Source organism: Nelumbo lutea, chromosome 5 (genome assembly GCF_056320005.1).
Source record: "Nelumbo lutea isolate HS-2025 chromosome 5, American lotus-T2T, whole genome shotgun sequence".
NCBI classification, from domain to species: Eukaryota; Viridiplantae; Streptophyta; class Magnoliopsida; order Proteales; family Nelumbonaceae; genus Nelumbo; species Nelumbo lutea.
This window is the reverse complement of record NC_142688.1, coordinates 34,077,227-34,090,532: the sequence shown is the minus strand read 5'-3', so window position 1 is coordinate 34,090,532 and position 13,306 is coordinate 34,077,227. Positions and strand designations below refer to the sequence as shown.

Sequence of the window (13,306 nt, the reverse complement as noted above, 5' to 3'; positions counted from 1 at the left end):
CTAGCCAAATAAATCTTATCCTTGCTCCTCTCATAAACGAATGCCACCTATTTGCTATATAATTAACTAGCTTACCCCTTTTTTTAATAAGTAGAGGAAAAAGTTTTCAAGATTAGACAGTTGAGTTTCTGGTGTTGAGCCTCTTGACATTTGAGCATTCTGTGATGAGATCGGTTCCCCAATAACCCAGACCCAGTTACGTTGCAATGCAATTTGAGGAAGATGGACTGAAATTAAAATACTGGATTGGACAAACATTTCGCTTGGTGTTGCAAGTGCCTCACAGTTGGTTTTGGCTGAGACCTGATAACGATGCATCTGTCAACTATTCCCCCATGGGCCCCACACATATTGCCTATAAGTTATGTTTGGTGAAAAATCCTGAGAGCCTAAATTATCAGCTGTCCATTCGCCATGTAAGGAATCGTCTGCTTCAGTCGGAGTGCTTCAAAGCAGCTGGACGAACATAGCTGAACCTTCAGCTTAGCCCCTCCGGGAGGGCTGAAGCACATTTGGGAGAGCTGAACTAAAACTTATCTTCGGCTTTCCTCTCCCAGATGGATCCTTGATAATTAGGGCGTGGATGGGCGAGCTTGGAATGAACTTCTTGAGAATAAGTCCAATTTATACAAGAGGTGATATGTTTTACTCTCCCAAATAATGGACCCTCACTAATTAGGGTGTAGATGGGCGATCTTGGAGACTTGGAATGAACTTCTTGAGAACAAGCCCAGTCTATACAAAAGGTGATATGCTTTTGACCCATATGAAAGCCCAACCCAAGTAAACAGTAGCAATTTTGGTTGAGCCAGGACCCAACTTATCCCAACAATATATATGATTTGGTTGGCCCATAACACTCAGGCCGCGGGATGTAAGTTCAGTTTCAATCAAAGGTCCAAACCCAAGCTTATGTAAATTCAATTCAACACATGAGACATCATCTTCCGAAAGGCAAGAGGGTTGGAAAATGGGCTACAATAGAATAACAGATATTTTGAGTGAGGGTGGATTTAGTCCTCACAAATTTGTGCTCATACTGTTCTCACGGTCATTTTCAATCATACATTGGGAATTGATGAGGAACGATTTGGTCCTTTAGTGACATTGCCACCTGCCTGCTTTGGAAGCAACCAGATGAGCTCTATTGCTTTACGTGAAAACTGCTTCCGAGCGAGGTGGGATGGCAAGCTACTTCCCCTAGAGATCTTGGGCGTGCAACATGAATCCCACAGCAACTTACACCTATATAAAAGCATCATTGTGATTAGAAAAGGTATGTGCAATTTAGTTCTCATAGCTCTCAAGCTTACTTACTTTTCAGCTCTCCAAACACACTTCATTGACTTAAACATCGGAGTGCCCACCTGAATAAAGCAACTTAGACACTCTAATACTATCTTCTTGCAGCTCGGTTAGATGACCTTATCATCCCGACGTCCATAAGATATTTTCATACTTACATCTTTTTATTCATAATAAAATATTCTGAATACACGATTAAAAAAAAGCTGTGAGAACGGTGTAAACACAAATTTGTGGGCACAAACCCAATTTCATTATTTTAAATTTGGCAAAGCATATAGTACTTATTTGGAAGGACAGCCGTAGAGCTATGTTGGTGAAAGTCTCCGAAAGCTCATGAATTCTTACATTGAACTGAAAATTTTATTTTCAGGTGAAGCTAGTTTTGATAGCTTCAAAACCTCCGAAAGCTCTAAGTTGTTCAGTCAACACAGTTATTGGATAGTGGATCTGACCTATCGGGTTAGGGTCGGATCAGTCTTGTTCAGCTCTATGATTGGCTTTGGGTTGAGGTGAAACCCGTGATAACCCGACTTGGTGACATTGCTGCATTGGAATATTTGCATATATAAGCTTAACTGACCATATAAATGCACTGAGTTGGTTGGGTTGGGTCCAGTTTAACTTGGATGCTGCTTGGGGTCGGGTATGGGCTAAGGCAAAGCCATACTGAACCCGATCTTTTGGCATCCCTAACTATGATTCATTTAACACTGCCGAAAGTGAAAAGTTCTCATGAACCATGCTAATTAGCTAACTTGATTTATTGAGTTGGCACCGGTCAGGGGTCGATTGACTAATTTCAGCTCTTTCAACTGCCAACAACACAAATATCAAATCAAACGCTCACGTCTCAAGCCTTCCAAATGTATCTCCTCTCCATCACATGTTTCGTGGTTTCACATATGACATACTTGGCTCGATCCACAGCATGTGATCCCATTCATCAGCTCACCTCCCCACAATCTACAAAATTTCAGGCAAAACCCAGAAAAGAGCAGTAGAAGAAGAAGATCCATAAGAAATTGAACTATAATTAATTCTGAAGAGTCCTCCGTTCTGACTTCTTAATCGAAGATTTGGACATCTGGGTTTCAAAGGGTTCATTCCTCAGTCCTCAACTATAATTAATTCTGAAAAATCCTCGGTTCTGACTTCTGAACCAGGGTTTTTGGACTTCTGGATTTCAAGAGGCCTGCTCTACAGCCAGATGGACAAAGGGGATCACGACCTACAATCACCCATTTCACTCTTCCTCTTTCCCTTTCACAGACATTAATGAAGGACCGACCTCGTTCTCTCTCTCTTGAGCATTAAATAGAGGACCAACATCCATAAAGTGGACAACTGGACATAAAACCTTCTTGATCGTACAACCAAAACCAAATACGGTAATTTTGTAATAGAATAAAGGAGAGAGTAGAGGTGTAAATCAGATAGTACCGCTCGCGGCCTCGCACGACGGCAGGCGGTGCTAGGCCTGGGGTTTTATGTCTATGGATCGGCATGGCTCATTTTGCAGCCCAGTTCAATATGTTCTGCGGGACAGTTCATAATTATTATATATAAGTAATTATATATGTAAAATTCATATAAAATTAAAATTTTAAGTTTTTTGTTATTTTTTTTTAAATAAATAGTTTTGGCTCGATGCACAGTCCAATTTGGCCCAAGACTTGATTTATGGATTAAACTGACCCGCAGCACGGCATGGCACAACACGGGTTGTGGGTCGTGTCGGACCAACCCCTAAATTTTTCATCGGGGAGGGTGGCACGACCTATAATGACCCATATGCTAACACGGCACGGCCCGCACTTTATGCAGACTGCCCATGGGCCATGCCATACTGACCCACCCTGGCCCACTTTACACCTCTAGGAGAGAGTAATTTGATTAAATGGAGTATAAGAGATAAGATTACAAGATTGATTCCAATCTAATTAGGATAGATGAGTTTATTTATCTGGGATAAGACCTATCTTACCATGTTGAGGACTATCGCACAAGGATAAATAATACAAATCTAATAAAATATATATATATATATATATATATAATAAAGGAAGGTTTTCAGGCCATAGCCCCCATCATTCAGACATGTGGCAATCTCAACTTTCTAGAAAAAGAATCTCAGAAGTTGGTTGTTCATATTTTTAAAGAGAAAACTCACTCCTCATATATATAAATTGCTTTTAACCACATTTAAATTTTTGAACTCGGACAAATGGCACTCTAAGACAGGTGCCATACATTCAATAATAGTTCTTTAGAAATACATGAAAAGCGGGAAACTCCCATTCTCATTCATTCCTAAAAAAAATACAGAAAATGTTTTTGCCTACAACAACTACACAGCAATTTCAATAGATTGTTTAATTTGAATTTCAAATACAAATATAATTATTAGACAAATAGTGAATGTCAAATAAAATCTTCTAAAAAAACTCAAATAAAATAATATTACTATAGAAAACAAAAAAAAGAGTAAAAACCAAAATGATACATATATGTGATTGCCCTAAGTCACATACTAGATAAAATATGATAAATCTCTTAAATTAAATAAAAATCTATCAAAACAAACCTAACCTAAATTTTTAATATAAATAATTTAAAAATTTAAAATTAATTCATATTAGTGGCCCCGCACTGAATAAGAGAGTCGTGCCTAATATACAATAACATGAGAGTGATTAGGACTAAGAATTTGATACGTGCATGGCCCATGCACGTTTCTTGCGCATTGTATATCGCTTACACTTTGGGCCATGTCCCCCTGTTTCTGGTTCCTGGTTTTCTGTTCAAAATCAGTCCAAAAAGCTAGTTGGTGGTCTCTCTCTCCTTTTCTGAACAAAACGTCGCAGATTTCTCTCCTACCATTCGATCAGGAGTCAGGCCTACCTAACATGGAGTGATGGAACTCGTGAAGCCAAGCGTTCTCTCCTCGAGCTCTCACACTTCCCAGCTTGCATGGGCCTGTTTGGAATGGCTTCTCGAGATCCGCAGCCACAAAAAAACCCATTTGAAAACTTTTGCCACCTGTCAAGGAAATTGACAGTGATATCACGCACGTGTCCAAGTTAACAATACACGTGCACAAAAACATGCGAGCGGTGACACTTCGTTCATGGAAGCAAAGAGAGACGTAAGTGGTGACACACATTGGGAACCAGCGCACTCTTGGCGCTCCATAAATTACAATCAATGCCATTTACCCCTCCAACCTGGCCCTCTACTCCCCTAATTTGTCTCTGAAAGAATCTTCTAGACTACTTTCTCCCTCCTCATTTAGTTGTTTCGTGTTTGAACCCAACAAGCGACTCGGTCTTTATTTCTCTCTCTCTCTCTCTCTCTCTCTCTCTGCCTTATATATATACAGAGTTCTCGTCTTCCTTCTCATTCCAATTGAAACCAAAGCGATTGAGCGAGAAGACGAAGCCTTCGATCTTCTTGCTTGCTCGCTTTCTCTCTGTCACTCTTTCTCTATCTACTTCTTCCTCCTGGTGGAAAACAGAGTTTCGTTGTTATGGCTAAAGATTTCTGCGACATTGTTCATGGATTGAAGCCAGCCATGGTGATGGTGCTGGTTCAGGTCGTATTTGCAGGAGTGAACGTTTTCTACAAATTAGCTGCCATTGATGGCATGAGTTTGAGGGTGTTGGTTGCTTACAGATATCTTTTCGCAACAGTTTTCTTAGCCCCTCTTGCTTTCTTTGTAGAAAGGTTGATTTCTTCTACATTCTTTATTTGATTTGATCAAAACCCATTGATATAAAGAAGATTTATGGATTTGGGTCGTCGTTTTTTGCCTTTAGGGTTTCTGGATTTTGGTTGGTTATGTCCTTTTTTTTTCATCTTAATTTTCAGTCAGATGAAATCCACTTGCAGAGCTCAGATCGAAAAGTCTTTTTTATTAGAGTCAACCAAGTTTTGGCAAAGGTTCAATTTGTCCATTTCTGGATATTGTTTTAAAATTCTTTAATGCAATTCACTCTGACTGAAACCATTAAAAATATAAAAAAGATCAAACTTGCGTCTGTTTATTGCAACGCACTTTTATTGACAGCGTTCAAAAAAGAATGAAAAATAATAGAAACTGTTACTGTGAATTCGTGTGCTCATAAAAGCAAAAGAAAAAAAAAATATGTTTGCTTAAAACCCACCAACAAAGATATAGATTGATAAAAATGTCCTTCGAATCGCTGATCAATTGGAGCTTAATAGCCGAATTGGTTAATCTGTTCTTAATTTGTAATTGCAGGAAGACCAGGCCAAAATTAACACGGATGGTCCTCCTCCAAGCATTTCTTTGTGGATTATTCGGGTAAATGCTTCAACCTAAATTCACTGCCACCTGTTCTTCTTCACATTCAAAATCGATATAGTAGTTTTCTATTGTTAAATGGAAACTCAAAACATCTCTGGTTTTTCTGTTTCTTGCTTCCGATTTCCGATATAGATTCATAAATATACATCTCCAACGGTCGACATTTACTGATTGTTTTCTTAAAAATCATTATTATTGTTATTGATTTTTGTTCAGGGGAACATTGGCTCAGAATTTATACGTGGCAAGTCTGGCTTTAACGTCGGCAACTTTTGCTTCGGCCATGTCTAACCTCATTCCGGCAATTACGTTCATCATGGCTGTTGCTTTCGGGTAAGTTAACGGGAACCACGTGAACTAACTATGTAGAGTACCAACTGAGACCTGTACAATGCAAACATGAAGGGTCTGATCAATTGACTTTTTGACTTGATAATCAGGTTGGAGAGGTTGAACATCAGGACGATAGTGGGGAAAGCCAAGGTGGTGGGGACTCTGCTGGGTATTAGTGGCGCAATGATTCTGACGTTCTACAAAGGCGTGGAGATCAACCTCTGGTCGTCAAAGGTGGACCTGACGCATCGGATACATCACGGACACGTGGCGGCATTACACGTTGAGTCGGGTAATCGCGTATTGGGCTCATTACTGGCTGTTGCCAGCTGCTTTTCTTATGCAATCTGGTTGATTATCCAGGTGATCTTATAACGACTTTTCACTCGATGTACCCGAAGTACCCTTGACTAAACTGTAAAATCCCCCCTTTTATGATCGTTTGTAGACGAAGATGAGCGAGAGATACCCGTGCCAGTACTCGAGCACGGCTCTAATGTGCGTGATGGGATCGATCCAGGCCGTTGTTTTTGCGCTCTGCATGGAGAGGGACTGGTCCCAGTGGAAGCTCGGTTGGAACATCAGGCTATTCACCGTAGCCTATTCGGTACGTATGGATATATGATGTGTTAACGTATTGTCTTCGGTTTGGGGGGCTAAAAAAATACGTGTGTCGATGTTCCAGGGGATATTTGCTTCAGGGCTGGTGGTGTCGTTGATTGCGTGGGGAGTGATGGTCAGGGGCCCACTTTTTGTATCGGTGTTTAATCCATTGATGCTGGTGCTGGTGGCGTTGATGGGCTCCATCCTCCTCAACGAGAAGCTTCACCTGGGCAGGTTAGTAATTTAAGTTTTAACCAAAACCAGTCAAAGGGTATTTTGGTAATTTAAGAATCTGTTAGGCCATTGTCCTGGTCCCCAATCCCCATTATCAGAATCCACCCTCCCCTCCCGACGATTCGGAGGCAGATCCATGACTGTCTTGCCATTTCTTGGGAAAGAGGAAAGAGGAAACGGATCGGTGATGTGGGTACACGAGTAAGCCGGGGGGGAATCGGTTCTCATTTGATTGTTTCGGTGTGTGAACACAGTGTAATAGGAGCAGCGCTGATAGTTTGTGGGTTGTACGTGGTGTTGTGGGGCAAAGGCAAGGAGATGAAGAGAATGGCGCGGTTGATGCCATCGAAGAGCTCCAGAGAGTCCGAACCCATCGAAGTCGTCGTTGCCAACTCCTTCGACGGAACCAACACTCCGAACAACAGTACTATCGACGGCACCATCCCGGAAGCTGACACTTCTGCTGCTCCCGGTGACGTTCCCAGAACGGAAATTTCGTCCAGTGGCCCCGCTACCAACTCGCCGGCGAAGGTTTCTGATGCTTGAAGGAGAAGAAGAAGAAGAAGAAGAAGAAATAAGATTAAAAAGAGGAGGAAGAGAGAAGAAGTGACCAGACTCGCATTATCAAACGACCACCATTGGTTTTCACATAAGAAACGTAGCTTACAAATAAGAAGAGTCTTAGCAGAAAGAGAGGCGGTAGTTTCCCATTGATCACGACAGACAACAGCCCGTTCGTGCGGGCAGTTTTGTATGGCAGGATAGATCGAGATTAATTTCATTTGTTGTTTGTATTTTTCTTTTCTTTTTTGTTAATGGTTAGATGAGATCATAATGTAGAACAGTAGAAGAACAACGTTATGTAAATAAGGAATTAATACCTCTCAACGAATGAATTCACTTCCTACTTTTCTGCTCCTGTTGGGCTTTACTTACAGACATTGTCTTTCTAGATTCAACCATGATAGTGAGTGGTGCGTATTAGCTACGTTCATCCTCCATTAAAGAAAGCATGATTCTCTTTTGAAAAGAAGCTTGATTTAGCACTACAAATTGCATTAAAACAACGCCACCAGATAACTGAACCTACGCTGATATTAGCAAGTTATCTACTCGATTACATCTAATAACTCAACTCTACACGAAACCAATCCATACCTAACCTTCTTCACTGACCTGCAGATCATCAAAATTAAAACTGAAACTGCTTCTCATGAAGATCTTCAAGCTTGGAAACTTCCTCTAACTTCTGAAAGGCGATGATAATTAATGATCATAATGGAAATAAAATGCAGGTGGCTGCATGGTTGACGGCACCACCATATCATTCCATGGACCAACCACTGTTGGATCATAAAATAGTGGATGCTGAATGACCCCACTGGACCAATCATCACAGTTTTGATGATTCATCAAAGGGTTCCCCTTCTGTTCGAATACATGTGACAGGGCAGTGGATGGGTATTCTATGGACAGAGGCCGATCAAATGGTCCCAGATAGGCTAGTGGTTGCTCGAATGTTGGAATAGCATCCATCATGCCCTTTCCACATACACTTGGCAAGCAATGGAGGTGTTCGTCACTGAAAAAAAGAGGAGGGTTGTGATTGGGTGGTGGGAGAGGGAGAGGGAGAGGATACTCTATCAACGCTGTTAGTTCGCCATTGACGCTCTGCTGGTTTTCCTGAATCCAATCGATTTTGGCTTTCACTTTTTCAAGCATGGCGCCCACGCGACACCCCATTTGTCTAAGTTGCTCCACTGTGAAATGGTTGAACCGGTCGTCCCACGTGGGGTACTCTGTTTCATTGTTCTTCCGGCGCAGCCTGGCAAGCTCCTCCTCCATCTTTTTCTTCCTGTCCTCCAAGATGTCACGGAGACCCAGATTTCGCTTCCCTATTTCCTCCCTTCTGTGCTCTCTGAACCGACTGATGATCCTCCGGACATCGTCGGGATTCTCCGGGCATATCTCCGGGCGGTCGCCTTGATCGAGTCCATGGGCAATCAGACAAGCATCAACGCCACAGAGCGTCGAGAATTCTTTTACCTTCTTCTTCAACCCGAGCATTCTCTTTCTGAAAGTAGTTCTTCGACTTGACTGTTTGCTTATGAACTCCAATTTGAGTTTCCCTCGACCCATCTTGCGTTCTAACACTCTTTCGAACCTGTTAGGAACACATCAACAAAAGAAATCCAATAAATAACACTATAGAGTACCCATAATATTAATAGCAGGGAGGCGAGAGAGTGAAGAGATACGGAAGTTTCTATAGATCATGAAAAAGCTTCTAAAATAAATCTCAGAAAATATTCGCATGTAGATACGATATGGAACTTGCCTTTTCACTCCAAAGATTTGTCTTCGTTACCAAAAAAAATATATCTTTGGGTTTACTAAGACACTCCTTAGTTTTTCGTATTTTATAAGACCTACACTCAAATTTAGGGAAACTTTTACTTTGTTACCCTAAACTTTGGGTTAGTGTCAAGTTAATACCTAAACTTTCAAAAAGTTTCAAATCGGTGTTTAACGGATCATCAGTTATATCATCACGTGATCAAATGTGAAACTTAAAGTTTTTGAAAATATCAAAACTATCCATCATTGCTCAGTGTCTCCTACTTGAAAGTCAACCTGTTGAGGTGTTAATCGACCATCGGTTCATCCATTTTTCTTCTCTTCTCTTTGAAGATCAATTTCCTCATGTATATTGGCAGCAATTGCAGTTCATTCATCGGCTTGAGCGCATCTGCTTCCTAGACCTCGCATTGGCAGTCTCCTGCACTGGGTTGCCCAACTTCTACATGCTGCTGAATCAGATAATGATACCGAGTGCAGTGTTCCATGGTAAGTCCTGCCAAATGATCATCCCTCTTGCTATAACCATGGAATATGAAATTTGGAGAACACCCATGACACACTCTTTCTTCGGCCTTGTCATGTATGATCTCTGATCCTGTAAATCATTGGCACCATTTTCCAGATTTAGTGAAAATGTACCAATCTATTGATTCAGGGATCCAACTTCATGATTATACCGAAGTTGATGCAATATCCTAGTATCAAACCTTCACTCACGGTCTTAAAGTGTTTACACAGGTTTTAAAATGTTCTGTCTTTTTAAGGTGTATATTGATTGTATTACACTTTAGAAGCACCGCATACAATGAAACAGAAAAGAAAAGCTATTGAATGGTTATATACAAGATTCCATCTTTGACCTCTCCCTTGATCTTCTCGAATTCTACGTTCTCCAGCAAAGCAATTTGGATGCTATACCTGTTGTAGTTCTTGGGAGATCACTCCTCTTTCTCTTCTTGCTCTTCCTCTTATAACTCCCATGGTGTCTCCGGAAGGAGTGTAAACGGATTGAATTCGAATCGGATCGGACAATATTTGAATTCGAATTCGATTAGAAAATCCGATATCCGAATTTGATTCAATATCCGACGTATATTAAAAATTAATATCTGAATTTGAATCCAATTAAATATTCGAATATTCGATTCAGTTCGAATTCGATTAATTAATTATTTTAGATAATTAATAAATATATAAAATACATATTTTATTGGTATAAAGTATATAAAATATTTTATATATTATATATAAGAATTAAATAATCGGTCAAATTTGATTATTTATCAAATCGAATCTAGTCATATCCGAATTCAAATCTGATTAACTATTTGATAAGAATAAAATATCCGAATCTAACCAATTAGATATTCGAATTATCTGAATTTGATTCGATTATGTCGAATATCGAATTTGAAATCGGATTTTCGAACCCCTTGCTATTGTAACCCCTCCCTCTCGTAGCTATTGTCGGCGATGGCCAGGTGCTGCTGTAAGCAAAAGGATCGTCCATCGTCCATCATCTATTGCACTGTCCTTGTTGTGGGAAAATGATTCCATATCCCTGCACAACACCCGTCCATCAAAGTTCAGATCAAATGATAAATACAACAATCTTAATCAACTTCTTGTGCTTGCTAGACTAGTGCTTTATCATTTTCAGGTAAATAGTTACCTACTGGTTCAGCTAGGGCTACTCGAGTCTTTGGTAGGATTGATGCTATTGTAGTATCTATTACCGGTTGGTCTCAACAAAGGCGTGAATTTAGCCAATGGAAGGCTGGAAGCTTATACCTATTTTTTTTCTCGGACGAGACAGCCAAAAGGACGTTCAATTTTATAAGACGTATCGACATTTTCCTAAAGGTAATAAAGTGAAACTCAACAGAGAATTAGATGGAAGTTGGTTTGGGGTGATATTTAAAAGGTTTTGCTTTAGTTGGGTATTTAGGAGAGGCTTTGGTTTTTGGATGTCGTCAACAGAGACAAAAAGGCGCACTATTTATTTGGATATTGTTATGGATCGTGGTGCTTCAAATGAGCATGCTTGTAATTTTCCGTTTTATCGCAAAAGAGTTGGGGTCCATGAGAAATCGGTCTGTCGAGAATGGGGTGAAGGGCCTTTTTGTCATTTTACGTGATATTTAACGTCCGTTAGATGAATTTGACACTTTTTGAAGGTTCAGATACTAACTTCACACTACACCAAAGTTCAGGTATTAAAGTGAAATTTTCTCTTTTCATAATATTAAGAACCCTATACGTTATAGCGGTTACTTGTTACTGGTTTCTTTGACTTAACCTATAGTTTTCTTGCTAGTAATCTTTGATAAAGATTCAAAGAGTTGTATTTAAAGCTCAGTTTGAAAGGAATCTAAATACAGATATATTCATATATAGAGTGTAAAACCTTTTATTTTGTTTTTTAGCCTATCTTATATTTTATATTATTGCGGATTTGCGGTGGGGATTGGCTAAGAGCTCAGGTCCTCAGGACTGTCAAAAGACTTCAAAAGATTGACGACAACAAATCTCATTATCTTATATTTTATGTTAAAACTTGCATCTCATTAATAATTGGATCTTATGTAGATTTAACCTGATTTAATTATAATTCAAATCATCGGATAATTGGATTAAAATGATTAACTTTTGTATATATGTGATGTAATATTATAGAGTTGGCAATCTTGACCCTAACCTATTTGACTCACTCTATTTATTAGTAGGTCAATATGGGTCGAGTAACCTATTAGGGTCACTGGAAAATGGTCAGGGTGGGTTGGGTCGAGGGTACCCATTAAGGTCAGGATGGGTTGGGTCGCACAAGTCAAGATGGGTCGGGTCAAAGTCAATTCTATCTATACTCGCCAAATTTTAAAACTAGAAGTTGTAGTGATCCGAACTCATGTCTCTTATTGTGTCCACATCTCATTAGACTTCCAAATAGACATGTTCATGGCCGGTTATTAAGTCGGGCTTGGTCATAATTTTAGGCCCACGGGCTCAGGTCTGGACTTCGGGATAAGGGTTCTTGAGCGTGGGCTTGAGTGTATTATGTTAATACATTTACAAAACTCGGCCTGCCCCGACCCATGAAACCATGCCACATTTCATTTTGAGATTACAAATCACATGCAATTTTATACAAAAGCACTTTCACAAAAGCAATTTATGAAAAAGGACTTTTACGAAAGCACACTTACAAAAGTACGTTTACACGAAAGCACTTTTATAGAAGTACTTTAACACGAATGCACTTTTATAAAAGTACTTTTACACGAAAGCACTTTATGAAAGTATTTTTTCGAAAATATTTTTATAAAAGCATAAAAGCACTTTTACAAAAGTAATTTACACGAAAGCACTTTTATGAAAGCATAAAATCACTTTTATAAAAGTCCTTTTACAAAAGTACTTTTACACAAAAAGCACTTTCGTAAAAATACTTTTATGAAAGCACTTTTGTGAAAGTACTTTTGTGAAAGCACTTTTATAATAGTGCATTTTTTTTGCATTTTCTGCATTTTTTGTTATTTTCTGCATTTTCTGTATTTTTTTTATTTTTTCACATTTTTTGGTATTTTTCTATATTTTCTAAAATTTTTTGGTATTTTCTACAATTTTTTGGTGCTTTTCTATATAATTTTTGCAGTTTTTTTTGTGTTTTTCATGCATTTTTTACAATGTTCTAGTATTTTTTGCATGTTTTCTAATTTTTTCTGCAAAAGTTCTCAATTTTCTATACTCCTTTATTTTTTTTTGTATTTTTCATAATATTTTGTTATTTTTGTATTTTTCTACAATTTTTTATTTTTTTTGCATTTTCTGCATTTATCTACAATTTTTGCATTTTCGTGTATATGGGTTGACCTGACTTATTTTTGTCATGTAGTAGTTTTGAGAGAGATTATTCTCTCAAAATTTATTATTTTGGGTATACAGGCCGTCCCAACTCATTTTGTATTAATAAGTGAGGGTAGGCGGGTTAGTATGGGTGAGGGTGATTAAGGGTCAATATGAATGGGTCAAGTGGGTCAATATGGGTGGGTCCAGGTGTGTTAGGGTTAGGGTGGGTTATGACCCTTTAATAATGATTGATGATGGGTCATGGTAGGTTGGTGGGTCATATATGAGTGGGTT

At 39.1% G+C, this 13,306-nt stretch overlaps 1 protein-coding gene across 2 annotated transcripts; it reads left to right on the top strand.

Annotated features, from left to right (window-relative positions):
* The first annotated feature begins 4,700 nt into the window (after nucleotides 1-4,700).
* On the top strand, nucleotides 4,701-7,724 carry LOC148851598 (WAT1-related protein At1g68170-like). 2 transcript variants are annotated; one of them, XM_088947488.1, is made up of 8 exons: nucleotides 4,701-5,031; nucleotides 5,176-5,247; nucleotides 5,570-5,632; nucleotides 5,852-5,968; nucleotides 6,076-6,331; nucleotides 6,417-6,575; nucleotides 6,654-6,805; nucleotides 7,060-7,724. In XM_088947488.1, the coding sequence occupies exons 1-8, from the start codon at nucleotides 4,835-4,837 to the stop codon at nucleotides 7,349-7,351; spliced, it is 1,308 nt and encodes a 435-aa protein (XP_088803614.1). In that variant the 5' UTR covers nucleotides 4,701-4,834; the 3' UTR covers nucleotides 7,352-7,724. The 2 variants fall into 2 exon arrangements, with proteins under 2 accessions (XP_088803614.1, XP_088803615.1); XM_088947489.1 differs by lacking the exon at nucleotides 5,176-5,247 and having other exon boundaries at nucleotides 4,702-5,031.
* The last annotated feature ends 5,582 nt before the right edge of the window (nucleotides 7,725-13,306 follow it).

Coding starts and splice junctions, on each gene's coding strand:
- LOC148851598 (XM_088947488.1), top strand. CDS start 4,835: ATGGCTAAAGATTTCTGCGACATTGTTCATGGATTGAAGCCAGCCATG. Junction 5,633..5,851: donor TTTCTTTGTGGATTATTCGG/GTAAATGCTTCA, acceptor ATTTTTGTTCAG/GGGAACATTGGCTCAGAATT. Junction 6,576..6,653: donor TATTCACCGTAGCCTATTCG/GTACGTATGGAT, acceptor TCGATGTTCCAG/GGGATATTTGCTTCAGGGCT.